This window comes from Muscardinus avellanarius (assembly GCF_963383645.1).
Source record: "Muscardinus avellanarius genome assembly, chromosome: 7".
In the NCBI taxonomy this organism is placed as follows: Eukaryota; Metazoa; Chordata; class Mammalia; order Rodentia; family Gliridae; genus Muscardinus; species Muscardinus avellanarius.
Window position 1 is genome coordinate 84,145,282 of NC_137793.1, and position 19,519 is coordinate 84,164,800.

Below are 19,519 nucleotides of genomic sequence, written 5' to 3' on the forward strand. Positions count from 1 at the left end.
CCTTAACACCACTGGACAGGCTGAAGGTCCTCTTGTCCTGGGCACTCTCATGGGCTGAGCCATGTCTCTCCAAATTCATATGTTGAAATCCTAACACCCAGGATCTCACGATGTAGTCATACTCAGAGTTAGGGTCTTTAAAGAGGTATTCATTCAGGAGGCCGAAACAGGAGGATCGTGGTTTGCAGACAGCCTCAGCTTCTTAGTGAGGCCCTTTGCAACTCAGTGAGACCCTGTTTCAAAATAAAGAATAAAGCCAGGTATGGTGGCGCACGCTTGTAATCCCCGCACTTGGGAGGCAGAGACAGGAGGATCACGCAGGTTCAAAGCCAGCCTCGCTGGCTTAAGAGACCCTGTTTCCAAATAAAAATATAAAATAGGTCTGGGAGTGTAGCCCGGAAGTAGAAGGGTTCCATCCCCAGTACCACCAAAAAATAAAAATTAAAAAAAGAATTAAAAAAATAGGGCTGGGGGTATAGCTTGGAGGTAGAATGCCCCTGGGTTCCATCCCCAGTACCACACATACACACACACACACACACACACACACACACACACACACACACAAAGAGGTATTCGGCTTTAAATAAAGTCATAAGGGTGGGTGCTAATCTAATATGACTAGTGTCCTTCTAAGAAGAGGAAACGAAGACATAGACATGCAGAGGGAAAGGTCACATGAAGACACAGACCGGGGACATCCCCATCCACACTTCAAGAAAGGACGTCACAGAAGCGGTGGACACCTTGATCTCAGACTTCTAGACTCAAGGATCACAGGGAAGCAGGTTTCTGCTGTTTAAGCCACCCAGTCTGTGGTCCTTTGTTCTGCAGCCCTAGCACATCAATACAAGCACCTGCTCCAGACCCTGCCCCCTCCCGCACCTTCCATGGCTGCCTCTGTTTTCTCCTTCACACACCCCCCAGCCCCAGACCCAAGGCCTTGGGACCAGGAAAGCTGAATCCATAGCCAAACTTTCCCATTCCTTTGGGGAGTCTTAGGTTTTGCTTTGATGTGGGCTGGGCAGGGCAGGCTGCCTTTGGGGCATCTGAGGGAGTGAACAGAGAAAATAAAATACAGAGAAAAGAGATCGATTAGTATTTTGAGCTCTTGCCCCTCTGGAGTCTTCAGCTAGACCATTCAAGGTGATGTCCAGTACTGTCCAAGGACACGTCCCCCTCTCGGTCAATTCACTCAGGGTTCCTCAGACCCAGCATGAGTGCCATAGACCCTGGGAGAAGCTAAGCCTGGGGTGACCTTCTCAGTCTTAGAAGTTGCAGGGACCCCCAGGTTCTCACCCCAGGCTCACGCTGTTGCAGGAGGGGAGGGTGGAGGAGGAACTATTACACACACTATTTGCTCTGGGCATGGCTCTTGACGCCAGGCCTTATCATTGGGTCCTCAGGCTGGGCTGGGCTGGGCAGGGCAGGTCTGAGCGGCAGAAGAGTTGGTTCCCCTGGCCTGTGCGAGAGGGGAAAAAGAGGAGGGCAAGGCAGGCTTCGGCGAGGGAGAGGCTGCTGGTCGGACCACAATGAAAACGATCCTTCTGCTGCTGCTGGTGCTCCTGGAGCTGGGACAGATGCAAGGAGCCCTCCACAGGTGAGGCAGTGTCCATCCTGAGTTCAACTGGGCGGCCCCTGGCCCTGCTCTGGGCTTCCCAGAGAGAGGATAGCTGCTAGGGAAAAGAAGAGGAGGAGGAGAATGGAAGGCTCGCTTGAATTCAGGGGCAAGGGTCCCTGTGGCCGCCCTGTGCGTGGCCTCAGTGACTCCCCGCCTCCACCTCCCACAGAGGAGCCTAAGCCCTGGAGCTGCTCAGGCCACTGAGGAGCAGGAACCTGCGGTCACGCTTTGTTGCTCAAAGCCCTCAAGTACTTTTCCAAGGGGCTGACCTTCGCTGTCCCCAGGAGTTCTTCTGCCCCTTCATAGTTTTCATTGTCCATTCATTTGTTTCTTTTTGATGCTGGAAATCAAACCCATGGGCATGCTACCTTCAAGCTACACCCCCAGACTTTTTCATTTTTTATTTTGAGACAGGGTCTCGCTACAGTGCTGAGAGTCTTGCTGGGTTGCTGAGGCTGGTCTCGAACCTGTGATCCTCCTGTCTCAACCTCCCAAGTACTGGGATTACAGGCATGTGCCACCATACCACGCCTTTTTTTTTTTTTTTTCCCCTTTAATTGGCCCTTCTCAGCACTCATGTAAAACTTCAGGTTGTCTCACATCTCCCGTTCTCTAGACCTCAAAGAGCCCACATTTGGAAAAAGCCATTTCCACCCTAAGGTTCTGAGAGTCTACAGGGCAGAGCTGAGGCTGCCAGGCTGGGACTAAGAGGGTGCTGATTCTAGCCACAGCCCGGCTGTGTATTCTCTAGTTAACCTGTGTCATTCTCTAGTCATTCTCTAGTTAACCTTTGAATGAACATGGTGGGGGTGGGAAAGTGGGGGAGAAGAGGGAGGCAGAGCTCACCCCCTCTTCACGTGCACCTTTGCCTTCAGGGTTTCCCTCAGGAGGCGCCAGTCCCTCCGGAAGAAGCTGCGGGCCCAAGGCAAGCTTTCGGAGTTCTGGAAGTCCCATAACTTGGAAATGACCCAATTCACAGAGTACTGCTCAACGGACCAGAGTGCCAACGAGCCCCTCATCAACTACTTGGATGTGAGGCGTCTTGGGATGGGAGGGGAGCAACCTACGAGAGGGGAGGAGGGCCCAGCCTCAGGGCAGCACCAGAGCCTCCTCAGCATGTTGAAGGCCACTGGAGACCTGGATGATCCCTGCAGACTGGTCCCGTGGGTCCCTGTGGACTTTGTAAGCGGGTCCCGGTGTGTCTCCTGATCAGAGCTCTCCGCAGGAGGAAAGGGATGAGGGTGAAAAGCATCACAGATGGGGACACCTGCTTCTGCTTGCAGCTGGGCAGCTAACAGTGCCCTCAGCATAGTATTTGACTTTTCTAGCCCTAGTTCCCTGATCCGTAAGATGATGGACAGCCTCCCTTACCTTGCTTACAATGCCATTCTGAGGGTCTAGATAATGCAAGTGAAATTGAACAAATAGCTGGGGACTGGACTGGGTTTTCTCCCTCAGAGTCCTTCCTCTGCTCTTTTATCTCCCAAACATCCCACCTGGTAGGCTCTGGAAGCTCCAGTCTGAGTTCCTCAGGCTCTGGCCCCAGACACTCTCCCCAGCAGGTACCCCATCCTTATCCACCACCCATGCCCTCCTTCCTTCTCTCCATTCCCTGTAGATGGAATACTTTGGCACCATCTCCATTGGCTCTCCACCACAGAACTTCACTGTCATCTTTGACACTGGCTCCTCCAACCTCTGGGTCCCCTCTGTGTACTGTACCAGCCCAGCCTGCAGTAAGTGGGGCCAGTAGCACCATGGAAAATGACTGGGGCCAGTCCTGGGGGGGTCGGGGTTAGGAAATCTGGAGATGGGGGACTTGGGTTCCTGAAACTGGCCATCCCTGCTGCACCAGCTTCCCCTCCCCATCTCTGCGTGAGCCTGGGACTTGTTACAGTCCAAACAGGACTGAACCAGAAGTGAACTAAAATTTGGCTTCTATCCAAGACAGCTTTCATACTGGTCAGAATTAATAGGGAAAAAATAAGCCAATGAAAAGAAAAATCTTTAACTTGGTGACTCATTTCCTTTGAAACACACAAAGGAATACAGGAGAAAGTTCTACTTGACTGACTATTTCTGGGCAGGTGGAGGGGACCTGGGTTCTAGTGCATACTATTTACCTGCTTCAAGGAAGCTTGGTGGCCTTTCTCCCACAGAGGAGGGGTTGGTGGGGCACAGTATCATGGGTGTGTCCCTGTGGCCAGAGGTAACTGAAGACTAGAAAAAAGGAAAGAGCAACAGAAAAATGCCTTGGTCCATGTGGGACACGCTCTGGAGATGGAAGGGCTCTGGAGACCTCTATACTAGTGTCCTCCAGGTTGGGGAAAAGTTGGGAGTCATTTCCTGGACTGGTAATTGTTTACCATGAGTTTCTTCTGAAGGCCAGGCTCTGGCCCACACAGGATGGCTGATACCACCACCGGCGTCCAGTAAATGGTGCTTATCTTGGTGCCTCTGAGGTCATTGCGGGCAATCAGGTTTGCCCAGGGACAACTAATTGGTCCCCAATCGGGCCACACCTGTGTCTGGGGGAAATGTCATAGCTCACTAGGGAGGGCCATGGCCGGCCCTTCTAGGGGCCCCGCTCAGCACTGGGAGCTGAGGGAAAGACCAGGCATCTCTAGGGCAGGGACGAAGGCAGTGAGTGGTATCTTTGCTTTCCAGAGACGCACCCTGTGTTCCACCCTTCCCAATCCAGCACATACAGTGAGGTGGGGACTTTTTTCTCCATCCAGTATGGGACCGGGAGCCTGACAGGGATCATCGGAGCCGACCAAGTCTCTGTGAGTGTCATTCCTTCATCTTTGGTCTCTCAGCCAGAAGCTCGGGAGACAGAAAATTGTTCAGAGGGCTTAGGGGTGCAGTTTCAGACCTGTCTCAAGTAGAGGTGGAAAGAGGGGTGGGGCTATCTCCTAGGAAAAGGGGGAAGCCTGGCAGGCAAGAGAGCATCCTCCCTACCTGAGACAGTGGCCATATGGCAGTCCACACAGCATGCCAGGCCCAAGAGGGGCGCTCAGGGAACTCCTGCAGGGAACAGTGCCCACTGCGCAGAGCCTGGCAGCAGGTCTGGGGCACCGGTTCCTCTATCCTGAAAGATGGAGAAGTCCAGGCCAGGGAACAGAGGTAGGGGTGTCTAAATAAAATAAGGGGACAAGGTATAAGGTGGAAATCCAACCACAGAGACAAGGCAGAATCCAGATATGAAAAGGAATGCCCAAGATTCATGACCTACAACTCAAACCTCTCAGATCAAAGGTCCTCTGGCTCCCAGAATGGTGGGACTCAGACTGACATGAGGACAGAGAACCAGGCTTTTACACGGGTTTTGGACAGCAGCCAAGCCCACAGCAACTGTGGGTTCAGGGCCTCCTCTTTCAGTTTGCTCAGCTCCGGGGACAGCCTCAGCTACTTGGTGAGGCCCTCTGCAACTTAGTGAGACCTTGTTTCAAAATAAAGAATAAAAAAGGACTGGAGGTGTAGCTTGAAGGTACAGTGCCTCTGGGTTTCATCTCCAGTACCACAAAAAAAAAAAAGAAAGAAAGAACAAAGAGAACAACAGAGCATCGATGAAATAGGAAAGTCACATTATAGAGAAAATCAATAAAGCCAAGAATTAACTGTTTGCAAAAAAAAAGTAATAAAATTGGTAGCATTATATATGACATGACTTGTCAAGAAAAGTGAAAAAAGTACAATTTAACAATATTAGAAATTAAGAAAAAGACATTATGAAAGACCCTAAATATATTAAAAATAAGAGGATATTAAGGATAGTTTTTCTAGGTGCAGTGGTGCACACACGTGTAATCCTAGTACTTGGGAGGCTGAGATGGGAGAGTCACAGATTTGTAGCCAGCCTCAGTAACTTAGCCAAGCCCTCCACAACGTAGTGAGACCCTGTTTCAAAATAAAAAGTAAAATATGGTTGGGGATATAGTTTGGAGGTAGAATACTGATGGGTACAATCCCCAGTTACACACACACACACACACACACACACACACACACACACACTAGTTTTGAGTAAAGAGTAAAGTTTTCAGTAAAGAGGGCACTTGTCTAGCATGTGCAAGGCCCTGAGCTCAACTGGTAGCACAATACATTAAAAAATAATAGTTATATATTGATGCATTTTACAATTTTTTAAAAATGCCAAATATCTTGAGAAATATGATATATCAAAGCTGAAACAAGAGAAATAGAAAATAATAGTTAAGTGTTTATTTTGAATATTGACTCTGTTAGTCAAAATCATTCTACAAAGAAAACTCCAGACCCAGTTATTAGTTAACCTTACTGGTAAATTCTTCTAAACATTTAAAAAAGAAATTACAGAGCCGGGCACGGTGGTGTACCCTGGTAATCCAGTACTTGGGAGGCTGAGACAGAATGACTGCAAGTTCAAGGACAGACTCAGCAAGAAGTGAGACTTTCATCAACCTAGCAAGAACTTGTTTCAAAATGAATATAAAAATAGGGGTGAGGGTGTATCTTGGAGGTAGAATGCCCCTGAGTTCAATCCCCAGTACCATAAAAACAAAACAAAACAAAAACAAACAACAACAAAGAAAACACTAATAACTCACAAATCATCCATCTGTGAGAGGTGCAGGGTCAAGGTAGATGCTGAGGATGTATTTCAGAGGTAGAATGCCCCTGGGTTCAATTACCCAAGACAGAAAGAAAGAAAGAAAGAAAGAAAGAAAGAAAGAAAGAAAGAAAGAAAGAAAGAAGGAAGGAAAGAGAAGGAAGGAAAAGAAGTACCCCAGTCTTACCCAAACTCTTTCAGAGAATTGATTAAGAAGGAACACTTTATAAATCATTTTATAAAATCAGCATAACTTTAATAATAGAACTTGAAAAGAATATAGAATATTATAGGAATTAGAATTATAATCTCTCCTTCATGAATGTAGAGGCCAAAATTCTAAATAAAATTCTAGCAAATAAAATCGTGTGCTATGCAAAAAAAATGAATTTCAACCAACAATCATTTCTTCCTAGGAATTTATCACTTAAGAGAAAAATCAGATGATATCATCTGATAAAATTCAACATCTATTAATCACTTTTTATAATTCTTAGAAAACTAGAATATAAAGTAACTTCCTTAATCCGTTAAAGAACATCTACAAAAATACCCACAGCAAACTTTATATACTTAATTGTGAATTGTCAAGAGATTTCTCCCTAAGATTAAGAATAAGAGAAGAATGTTCCCTCTTACCATTTCTATTCAACATTGTGATGAAAATCCTAGCCAGTGCAATGCGGCAAGAAAAAAGAAATTAAGGACATTAGGATTGGAAAAGAAGAAATAACACTGTCACTAACATATGACAATATTCAACATGTAGAAAAAATTTTGAGAGATAGAATATTGGCATTAATAGGTCAATTTATCAAATTTTCTAGAAAAAAGGTGAATATACAAAAAAATGAGTTTCTATGTAAAAGGAAAAACAAATAAAAATGGTTTTTAATAGCATTATTAGGACTAATGAAAAACATCAACTACTTTGAAGTAAGTTTGACAAAGAATGTTCAAGACCTTTCCTCTAAAAACTATAGAACATTACTGAATTAAATTAAAGGATCTACATAAATTGAAAAATAAACCATGCTCACAGATTGAATGGCTCAGTTTTATAAAGAAATAAGAAGTTTCCAAATTGATCTGTAGATTCAATGTTATCTCAACTAAAATATAACTATTTTTACTATCAATTAATAAGTTGATTCTATCATCAAGGTAGATATAATGTAAAACACCAAGATAATCCTGATTAAGAAAGACATTAAATACTGAGTTATTATAAAGCTATCATAATTTAGTATTGGCACAGGGTTAAAAATAGACAAATACAATAGAACATAAAATTCAGAAACTGCCCACATAGTCACCTAACTTACATAGAACACGTTACTGCAGTATGTGGAAGAAATGATGGTATATTTGTTAAATAGTGGTAAGTCATTTTGTGATCCATTTAAAAAATGGATCTTGATGACCACCTTACACATTATCAAGTATCGGGTTGGTTATTGATCTAAATGAGAAAAGTTTAAACAATAAAGATTTTAGAAGACTGACAGATTCTCACATAGCACTGATCTTGCTGTTCAGTGTGTGAGAGGTTTCTCAGAAGACTCCTGCCCTGGGGAAAAAAGAAAATAAAAATGTCTGGGCGACTGTATAAAGCTCAACGTGTAAGAACATCTTTGGGTCTAGGTTTTATTTCTGCTTTTTACTGAAGACAAACATTCACCAATAAGAGGAGAAAAAGTTTTGAGAGAAACTAATTTTCTTTGACAAGAGTATTACTTAATGTTTGGGCCTATTAAAGTTTCCCTAGTTAGTACTCAGATTCCCTGTGCTGTGTTCAACTTATATATTATTAGAGAGAGATACTGTTTATTCTGTACCAAACTGACTTCAAAAGTACTGCATTGACAATAAACTGGTGACTGTTTTTCCTCATAAAATTATTTTAGAAAGAAGCATGAGAAATCTTTTCATGACATTATGGTGCCGCACACTGGTAATCCCAGTACTTGGGAGACTTAAACAGTAGGAACACAGGTTTGAAGCCATTCTCAACAACTTAGTCAGGCTCTCAGAAAATTAGTGACACCCTGTTCCAAAATAAAAAAATAAAATAGGCTGGGGGTGTGTCTCAAAGGTAGAAAGCCCCTGGGTTCAGTCCTCCAGTAATACACACACACACACACACACACACACACACACACACACACACACTATAAGCAGCACCATTAGTAATAGTTGCATATAGGAAACAGCCCAAATATCTATCAGTGATAAATTATGGTGATATGTTCACACCACAAAATACTGAAAATGAACAAATCATAATCATATGCAGTTAGCAGAGTGTAGTGACAGAAGTAACATCATCCCGTATGACTTCATTCATATCAATTTCAAAAACAGATAAAACCAATATTCTGCCAGAAGTTAGGAGACTGGCTGCTCTTGGTTAGGGGTATAATGGTTTTCAGGGGTGTGCAGAGGCTTCTGGGAGTTTGAAATGGTCTGTTTCTTGGTTTGAGAGCTTCTGTGATGTGTATACAAAATACTGAATTGTACGCTTATAATTTCCGTATCATGTTTAGTTCAGTTACATTTACATGAAGACATTAGGTAGGTGGAGAGATCATCTTTGTGCCCATTTAATCAAGGGAAGGATTCTCTCTGGCATAGAGGGAGAACCGGGGGACTAAGCCCCTTGGCCAGCCATCCCCCGGGCAAGTCTCCTGCTGGTTTTCTCCCTGCAGGTGGAAGGACTAACTGTGGCTGGCCAGCAGTTTGGAGAAAGTGTCAAAGAACCTGGCCAGACCTTCGTGAATGCAGAGTTTGATGGAATTCTGGGCCTGGGATACCCGTCCTTGGCTGCTGGAGGGGTGACCCCGGTATTTGACAACATGATGGCCCAGAATGTGGTGGACCTGCCAATGTTTTCTGTCTACATGAGTCGGTAAGGCCCATCAAGTCCACCAGTGATGACTGCAGGGAAACTACACTTAATGGCTAAAGACCTGGCTTGCGTCTCTTGCTTAGCCTATTACCACCTGTGTGATCTGGGGTAAAATACTTAACTTCTCTGCATTTTGAAAAGTGGAATGCTTGTAATCCCAACACTTGGGAGGCTGAGACAGGAGGCTGATAATAAAATAAACAGGTTAAAAACCAGGCTTGGAAACTTAGCAAGGCTCTCAGCACCCTAGTGAGGGAGGCCAGGTGGAAATGCCCCTGGTTTCAATCCCCAGTACCAAAAAAAAAAGGAAGAAAGAAAGAAAGAAAGAAAGGTAGAGAGAGAGAGAGAGAGAGAGAGATAGATGGGGTTTGCTTCAGAGCACAGGCATAACAAGCACTTCGTAAACTCAAACCACAGTGAGTTGAATATGAGGATCTCTGGGGTTGGCTATTGATTTGTGCAGTCAATAAACATCAAGTTTCTATCATATGTGTAATGCTAGACAGTGGGACCAAATTAAACAAGAAGAATGGTCCTCCAAATTGGGGAAGGCAGAAAAAAACGTGAAAGTGAGCTAACAGTAAAACAATTGCATGCTAACAGATGGATAATAAGATGTGGTATAAAACCCATCCAAGCCAGACATGGTGGTGCACGCTTGTAATCTCAGCACTTCAGAGGTTGAGACAGGAGGATCGCACAGGTTCGAAGCCAGACTCAGCTACTTATGAGGCTCTCTGAAACTTAGTGAGACCCTGTTTCCAAATAAAATATAAAATAGGTCTGGGAGTGTAGCCCGGAGGTAGAAAAGCCCCTGAGTTCCACCCCCAGTACCACACACACACACACACAAAAAAAAACCCATCCAGTGAAATATAATTCAAGCCAGGCGTGGTGACTCACACTTGTAATCCCAGCATTTGGGACGCTGAGACCAGAGAATCACGGTTCGCGGACAGCCTCAGCTACTTAGTGAGGCCCTCTGCAATTCAGTGAGACCCGGTTTCAAAATAAAGAATAAAAAATAGGGCAGGGGGTGTAGCTCAGCAGTCGAATGCCCCTGGGTTCCATCCCCAGACCCACAAAACAAAACAAAACAAAAAAAAATCATTATATATATATATATATATATATATTTCAGTCTTTAAAAGGAAGGACATTCTGTTACATGCTATAACATGGATAAATGTAAGTACATTTTGCTAAGTGCAATAAGCCATCCACAAAAAAGACAAATTCTAGCCAGGCGTGGTGGCACATGCTTGTAATCCCCACGCTTGGGAGGCAGAGACAGGAGGATTGTGCAGGTTCGAAGCCAGCCGCGCTGGCTTAAGAGAACCTGTTTCCAATAAAAATAAAATAGGTCTGGGAGTGTAGCCCGGAGGTAGAAGGGCTTCCAGGAACCCCAGTACCATCACCAAAGACAAATTCTGTATGATTCCACTTACATGAGATAAATGAGAATAGTCAAATTATAGACAGAAAATGCAGTAGTGGTTGCCAGGGTCTGGGAGAAAGGGAAGAAGAGTTCTTGTTTCATGACTATAGAATCTCAATTCTGCAGAACAAAAGTGTTTTTTGTTTGTTTGTTTGTTTGTTTGTTTGTTTGTTTGTTTGGGGGGTACTAGGGATTGAGCTGAGGGCATTCTACCTCCAGGCTACACCCCTAGCTCTATTTTTTATTTTTATTTTTTTTATTTTTATTTTGAAACAGGGTCTCGCTAGGTTGATAAGAATCTCACTACTTGCTGAGGCTGTCCTAGAACCTGTGATCCTTTTGTCTCAGCTCCCAAGTACTAGGGTGACAAGCATGTGCCACCATGCCCAGCTACAAAAATTTTTTCAAGATTGGCTTTACAAGAGTGTGAAAGCACTTAACATTTTCAAACTGTGCATCTGAAAATGGTTAAGATGCTCCAGGTATGTTGGTGCAGGTCTGTAATCCTAGTACTTGGGAGGTTGAAACAAAAGGATCACACACAGGTTTGAGTATAACCTCAGCAACATAAGACACTCAGCAACCAATTGAGACTCTGTTTCAAAACAAAAAATAAAATATGACTGGGCATGTAGCTCAGAGGTAGAACACCCCTGGATTCAATCCCCAGTAACACACACACACACACACACACACACACACACACACACACAAATGTTAAGTGTTTTTGTTGTTATGTGCCTATTACCACAATTTTCCAAAAGTATATAATGTAGTTGGAAAGGTCCTAAGGCTTACTTGCCTCTATATCTTCTTGCCTGGGATCTGTGGAGGGTCAGCTCATTTTCTTGCCTACACAGGAAGGTGATCTCTTACCTTCCTGACTTTCTGACTCCTTCCTAGTCAGTCCCAGGCTGCCCTTACCCCATTCCAGCATAAGCCCATTTCCTCTGCTCCCTCCCACGTGAAGACCCCTGAACCCCCCCTCTCCAGCTGTGTTTCATCTCTAGCATGGCTGCAAGTGGGCCCAGGCCTGAGCAGAACAGTAAGAGAGGCAGGTTGCCTGGGTACCACTACTTCCTCCTGTTGGGCTTCCTGCTCCTTTCCACTCTGGGAAAAGGTAGTCTTTGATGGGAAATGGGCTTTGTGATGGGCTTTGCTGCTAGACTGGCCTGGAGTTAAGTCCCACCACTCGCATGGCTGTGTCTCCTGGATCCTCAGTTTTCTCACAGAGACACCAGGTTGATGGAGAGTTAAGGTTAGCTAGGTCAAATTTTTAGCACAGCGCTCTGCACAAAGGCATTCCACTAATGTTAGTTCCTTTCCTCCTCCCTCTCTAAAACTAAAATTCCTACAGATATTCATTTCCTTTCCCCATTACCACCCTGCTTGGGATGAATTTTATATTTTTCTGATCTTTTCCCTTCGGAATAATAAATTTTTTATGACCTATTTCCCCAGAATCCTGTAGGTGCCAGGACATAATTTGAAAAATAAGTACCAATGAAAATTCATCAATATTCAAGCTTTAGTAAGTCATACTGCATTCAAATTAGCTTCTTTGGAGCTGGGCGTAGTGGCCCACGCTTGTAATCCCAGTACTTAGGGGACTGAGAGAGGAGGATCTCAGGTTGGCAGCCAGCCTCGGCTACTTAGTGAGGCCCTCTGCAACTTAGTGAGACCCTGTTCCAAAATAAAGGATAAAAATTAGGGCTGGAGATGTAATTAGGAGCCAGAATGCCTCTGGGTTCCATTCCTGGCAAAACACACACACACACACACACACACACACACACACACACACACACACACACAGAGTTTCTTTTATTTAATACAAAGGAGTGGATAATATGGGAGCTCTGAGCACCACAGCCATAATGGGGAAGATAATTTGGAAAGAGGTGTCTTTTGAGGACAGCATGTGCACCCTCAGATGTCCTGGCCTTAGTTCCACATGAATTCTGCATGGCCAGACCAACAGTCCTCATTTCCCACGCCTGTAAGCTTTGAAGCAGAACATCCACAAGTCATTGAACAGAGCTATTTCTACCCTTGGGCTAAAAAGCCCCAGATTGGTTAACTTGTGGCCAATCGGAGTCCTGATCACACAGGCCAGGGTGACATTTCTGTCTACCCCCATACTTGATATGAACACCCAGGCCAGGAAACAAAGTATCCCAGCAGAGCTTCACCCCAGGGATTTCAGTGACTCTTCCCCAACAACTTGCCTTTCTCTCTCTGTAGTGACCCAGAAGGTGGCTCAGGCAGTGAGCTGATTTTTGGAGGTTTTGACCACTCACATTTCTCTGGGAGCCTGAATTGGGTCCCAGTCACCAAGCAAGCCTACTGGCAGATTGCACTGGATAGGTGAGTATCCTCCAGGAAGTAACTGCAGTTTGATGGAAGAGCTCATAAGAGGCACAACTCAAATGGAAGTAACTGAGTGGCCCTGCCAGTCACTAGACGTGGATGCCGGGCACTCTCTGTGTGGGTCAGAGGCACAGAGGTATAGAGCAGAGGTCGAGAAAAGGGCATGAGTGACCAGGTGACAAGAGTGGCTTCTTACCGTGTACAAGTGGCGCGTCTCTAATTCAACAGACAATGAATACCAACGTGCAGCCTGCTGCACTTCCTTCATTCAGTGTTAATTGGCACACACAGACAAGGCCCAACCAACATGGGAATGCAAAGGTGAATTGGACTCATATTTTGCTCTCAAGCGTGTACAGAAGAGGAGGCAGGCTCATAAAAAGTGGGAGTGGCCGGTGCTCCAAAGAGCCACCAAAGTGGCCCAGCAAACTGGGCAAGACAGCTTCTATCTGCAGACCCCTCCAAGGTATAATGGAGAGGTGTCAATGAAATTATATTTTGAAACATGCACGTATCTGGGTCTGGAGAAACCAGGGAAGTGGAACTCGATATGTGTTACATGCCTGGCAGTGTGCAAGACAATGAAAGAATTCAAAGATGTATAACTCAAGTTTCAGATCCTTGCTGGACGATAAGTTAAAAAGCCGCAATGCGGCTGGGCGTGGTGGCGCACGCTTGTAATCCCCGCGCTTGGGAGGCAGAGACAGGAGGATCGCGCAGGTTCGAAGCCAGCCACGCGTGCTGGCTTAGAAGATCCTGTTTCCAAATAAAAATGTAGCCCGGAGATAGAAGGGCTTCGAGGAACCCCAGTACCACCAAAAAAAAAAAAAAAAAAAAAAAAAAAAAAAAAAAAAAAAAAAAGCGGCAATGCTCACTATCTACTGAGGGCTTTTCAGAGTATCGGGATTTACCTACTTATGGTCATGACATCATGTTAGGGCATCCTGACCTGCATTTTTTAATGAAATGGAATACAATAGAAAATATCAGCATGTTCTTCAACTCTGAGTGTATGTGTGTGTGCATGCGTGTGTGCTTGTGCGTGTGCATATGCGTGCACGTACTGGATCAAGAAGTAAGTGTATTTCTCACAGTGGATCTCAGGCAAAAAATAATTATAAAACACTCAGGTAGTGGTAGAGATCAAAATGGACATTAACCTGCCCTGCAGGGAGGAGTTCTGGGGGCCAGGGAAGGCAGGGCTGACGCTGATCTCTTTGCCCTCAGCATCCAGGTGGGAGACACTGTGATGTTCTGCTCCGAGGGCTGCCAGGCCATTGTGGACACAGGGACGTCCCTTATCACTGGCCCTCCTGACAAGATCAAGCAGCTGCAGGAGGCCATTGGGGCGACATCTGTGGATGGAGAAGTGAGTAGCTGGCCAGGGTCGGGAAGGGATAGGAGCAGGAGTGTCCAGTCCTCTCTTGGAAGATGGGCAGCCTCTGAGTGGGTCCCTGGGCTCTGTTTTAGTATGCTGTGGAGTGTGGCAACCTCAATGTCATGCCGGATGTCACCTTCGTCATCAACGGGGTCTCCTACACTCTCAGCCCAACTGCCTACACGCTGATGGTAAGCACTGTTTCCTTTTTTTGCAGTCACAGGGCCTCCCCCACAAGCCTGCCACTTCCCCTTGCCAAATAGCAGCCTGCCCTCAGCTGCATTGCCCCAAGCCCCTCCCTCCCCGCCCTGCCCCATGCCACATGCCCTTGGAGAGGGACTCCGCTGCCTACAGGGAAAAGTCTGCTCGGCCAGCTCTCATTTCCACTTCTACCATGAAACAGCAGCACACTTCGGGTGAGCCATTTAAGGAGGCTTTCTGATATTGTAACTGACAATTTGAATCCCTGCGACCATCAAGTTCCACTGGAGATATTCTTATCCCACTTTATAGATGAGAATAATGAGACTCTGATAGCTACGTAAACACGGGATATGAGCCACTTGTGGGGACGAGGGGTATAGATTAAGGTTCTTCTAACATTCAACATTCAAGATAACGTGCCTCCTAAAGCAGGCAAATGTCTTTTACTGCAGCAAATCCTCAAGTTTGGAGGACGAGGTAGAAAGGGAAATCCTGGGCATTTGGAAACCTATGGCCATGTCACACCACCACTGGCCTAGATTTTCAATATTGCAACTTTTGGTAGACAGTGTGTGTGTGTGTGTGTGTGTGTGTGTGTGTGTGTGTTAAACAAAGAGGCATTCTACTTCCAAGCTATACCCCTAGTCCTTTTTATTTTTTAATTTGAAGCAGGGTCTAAGTTGCTAAAGTTCTAAGTTACCAAGACTGGCTTCAAACCTGCGATCCTCCTGTCTCAGCCTTCCAAGTACTGGGATTACATGTGAGCACCACCACACCCAGCTGGCAACACACTTTAACAGACCAATTTCCCCTCAGAGTCATCTGCAGTATAAGTGCCAAAATAAAGGTGCTAAGGTATAAAACAAGAACACTATCCTTCCTCCCATGCCTTGGTCAATACTAACATCTGCCCAAAGCCACCAAATATACACAGACAGTTCAAACAGACACAAGTGTTTGCTTTAAAACACAGCTTCAAGGCAATCCCCTAAGCTCCTACTACATAGGAATTCTGGAGCTCCCTCTGCAGGCACCACACTGAGAATAGGCTAGATATTCAGAATAGGCCTCTTGGTTACACACCCACCAGCACTCACACCCTCATGCTCCCCACCTTCACCCCTGTAGAGTTCCTGGTCATGCCCACGACCTTCCCCACACCCAATGTGTCACTGTGATCCTTTCCTGCCAGCAGATGTCAATTGGAACCAGTCCATCAAAGATGCTGTAATAACTTTGAATGTTTATCCCCTTCCTCTCAGGAAGGATCCTGGAGCACGCCTTAATTTTCTCACCCCCATTAACAACCTACATTTCAAATGGTTGATTAAAGACCATGCCTACCTGATAGAATCCCAAGTCTTTTCCAAACTGAAAAATAAGGTTGGGGGAGGTTATACTCTTCTCACAGAATGTTGGAAGCCTCCTCGCTTTGTATCTAAAAGAACTCACTCAAATGATTCTTCTTAGAACATCAACAAGAAAATAGCAACAACTAGCCACCTACAAAGCAAATTCTTTCCCTTAAAAATGTTAACTTAGATAAACACAGTAGTGTATGCCTGTAATCCCAGTGCTTGGGAGGCTGAGACAGGAAGATCATAGGTTCATGGCCAGCCACAGCTATTTAGTGAGGCCCTCCCACAACTTAGTGAGACCCTGTTTCAAAATAAAGAATAAAAAATAGGGCTGAGGGTGTATCTTGGAGGTAGATTGCCTCTGGGTTCAACCTCCAGTATCAAAAAATAAAAAAGGGAAAAAGAAAATGAAAAAAAAAACTAACTTGAGCTTTACTAGAAACTAAAGAAACTAGAATTCCTATAGTGTACCAAAAATAAATAAATAAATAAAATAAAATAAAATAAAAATGGTCTCTAAAGAAAAAGAAAAGAAAAGAAACCAGGATTTAAAACACAGCCTTCGAGCTGGGCGTGGTGGTGCCTGCTTGTAATCCCAGTACTTGGGAAGGTGAGACAGGAGGATCGCACAGGTTCGAAGCCAGCCTCAGCTACTTGGTGAGGCTCTCAGCAACTTAGTGAGACCCTGTTTCCAAATAAAATATAAAATAGGTCTGGGAGTATAGCCCAGAGGTAGAAAGCCCCTAGGTTCCATCCCCAGTGCCACAAAAATAAATAAATAAATAAATAAATAAATAAATAAATAAAACACAGCATTCTAGTGTCAAACATTTAGATCTTCCTGACAGGCAATCAGATTTTAGTGTTTCTAGATGTTAAGTGATGGTAGGGTGAGGTTGTATAACAGATGAATAGTTCTCAAAATTATAAAACATAGATGAATGAACTTGTGGAAATAAACCCGGGTGGGATATATAAAGTGAGAGGAAAAACCCACCAGCCAAAATGGCAGAGGTCATAGGCTGCCCAAGGTCATTCAATGCAGGCCACGGCCATCGTGCAGGACAGCCTCTAGGTAGCGCTGTTTCTGTCTCCTCCAGTAACTATTTACATATTTCTTTTTGTCCCCAGGACTTCGCAGATGGAATGAACTTCTGCAGCAGTGGCTTTCAAGGACTTAACATCCAGCCTCCGGCTGGGCCACTCTGGATCCTGGGGGATGTCTTCATTCGACAGTTTTACTCCGTCTTTGATCGTGGGAATAACCGCGTAGGGCTGGCCCCAGCGGTCCCTTAAGTGTGGCTTCATGTCTGTGCCTGCCTACCCGACACCCCTTGGGCTTGTTTACACCTGTCAACAAGTCATCTGCCACACAAAGCCATCAATCCCAGAGTTGCAAATTGAATTAGGACCATTAGGAGCATAAGAACAGACATACACACACCAACATACCCTTCACACATACACACCCTCTCCAGTTCTGAGTCCATATTCTTTATTGCTTCTTGTTGATCTGTTATTATGGAAGTCTCCAGACATATTCACAAGCAAATGTTGTGGCACAATAAATCCACGTGCACCCGCACCCAGCTTTATTAACCCATTCTATATGTGGCCAGGGCCCTCCATCTACACCGCCATGCATTTCTCTCTCTAGCTCCACATACCTGAATTGTTTTGAAAGTAAATCCCCAGCATAATATCACATGATCCATAAATATTTCTAACATCCTTAGTCAGAATTCAAATGTCAAAATTTGGTATACTTTGAGACCGAATTTTTGAGACCACCCGTGGTCTCAGAAACGTGTGGCTGTTTTTATCGTTGGCTTGTTTGCATCAGGATTCAAACAAGACCCATAAGTTGCATTTATCTGAAATGTCTCTTAAGTCTCTTGTCTTCTGTAGAATTTAGCATATGCAGAATTTTGCAGGTTGAAATCTAGTGTCATTTAACACGAATCCTTGAGTCTACCTTCCCTATAAAATGATAGATGAATCTCAAGGCCTGATTTCAAAGTAAAAAACACTTGTTGGATGATGCTGGGTATTCTCTGTTGTATCCTGTCAGGAGGCAGATAGCACCAGCTGCCTCTCCATTGGTGGGTTTGGACTCCTCGGCCTTTACTATTTGTCACCAAGTTTCTTTCAGCATCTCACCTGTGGTCTCAGCAGCCACCAAGGACCATCACTGGGACCCACACTATCGCTAAGGATTTTTCTCACTCTATTTTTTCTCTCATTTGTTAGCTGAAACTCTTCTAGAGCTGAACCCCAGCCCATTTTTTTTTCTTACTTGGAAACAGGGTCTCACTAGGTTGCTGAGAGCCTTGCTAAGTTGCCAAGGCTGACTTTGAACCAGTGATCTTTCTGTCTCAGTTCTCCAAGTACTGGGATTACAAGCATGTGCCACCACACCTGGCTAGGAATTCTATAAAAGTAACTTTCCTTTATCACTGTTTACTTACCATGATATGTGTCTCATCTAGGAAATCAGGTAACTACCTCAGGTTATTTTTTTTCTTTTTCACATCAGTTGTCAAAATAATGATTTTGTGCTTTAGCATATCCAGTGGACATATGTGTGTGTGTGTCTGTGTGTGTATCTCTGTGTGTGTGTGTGTCTGTGTGTGTGTGTATTTTTTTTTTTTTTTTCAGTTCTGGGGATGGAACTCAGGGACATTCTACCTCCGAGCTATACCCCCAGCCCTATTTTTTATTATTTATTTTGAAACAGGGTTTCACTAAGTTGCAGAGGGCCTCACTAAGTAGCTGAGGCTGGCCTTGAACCTGCCATCCTTTCTCAGTCTCTTAAGTACTAGGATTACAAGCGTGTGCCACCACACCTGTCTTCCTTTTTGAGTCCCGCTAAGTTGCTGAGGCTGGCCTAAAATCTGTGACATTCCTGTCTCAGCCTCCCAACATTCACCATGCCTGACTTTATAGTCCTTTTTAATGCTCAAATCGCCCCATCTTTTAGTCAGTGGGGGACCCTTGAAGTTATTTCCTGTGATTTTTTAAGCCCATCTTGCACACTTAGAGCATATATAGTACACATAGCATCAGCCATCATCCCCGAGAGCTCTGCTTCCTCACAGCATGCCCAGATGTTTGCTGTAAGTAAAAAATATCGTATAGAGCTCACAGGATGGAGAGAGTGTGTGCATGCCCTTTACACATTTGGGACTCGGGGCTCATCCTCAGGCATCTGCCATGGAGAATCTTAGAATGAGGTGACTTACTGTCCGTGGCCGTCCCTCCCTGAACCCGCCGTTCTCGCCGGATCTCCGAAGTTAGTACTTGGATGAGAAAAGCCACTTATTTTCTTCTTCTTCCCTTAAATTTTTGCTTCTTTCGAAATGGAAGTATCTGCAGTTTGGTTCCTATTATAAAATACGTTCAGATGCTTCATGGTCCTCCACCTTAAAGCACTAGTCTCAATTTGATAAAATTTTTTGTCTGTTTACACATAAACAGTTCTCCACAGTACTTTGTAGGGGTGTTCTACCACTGAGTCCTTTTTATTTTTTATTTTGAGGTAGGGTCTTGCTAAGTAGCCCAAGGTGATTTTGAACTTTCTATCCTCCTGTCTCAGCCTCCCAAGTCCCTGGAATTACAAACACACACCACTACACCCAGTTAAACTGCTTT

The 19,519-nt window shown here is 44.7% G+C and overlaps 1 protein-coding gene across 1 annotated transcript; it reads left to right on the forward strand.

Moving 5' to 3' along the window:
* Window positions 1-1,532: 1,532 nt before the first annotated feature.
* On the forward strand, window positions 1,533-17,164 carry CTSE (cathepsin E; the record flags this gene model as incomplete). The annotated part of the gene is made up of 9 exons (XM_080698582.1): window positions 1,533-1,600; window positions 2,497-2,653; window positions 3,240-3,357; window positions 4,289-4,407; window positions 8,921-9,120; window positions 12,803-12,925; window positions 14,156-14,297; window positions 14,399-14,497; window positions 17,000-17,164. 9 exons carry the CDS (start codon window positions 1,533-1,535, stop codon window positions 17,162-17,164), a joined length of 1,191 nt encoding a protein of 396 aa, XP_080554708.1.
* Between the last annotated feature and the right edge of the window lie 2,355 nt (window positions 17,165-19,519).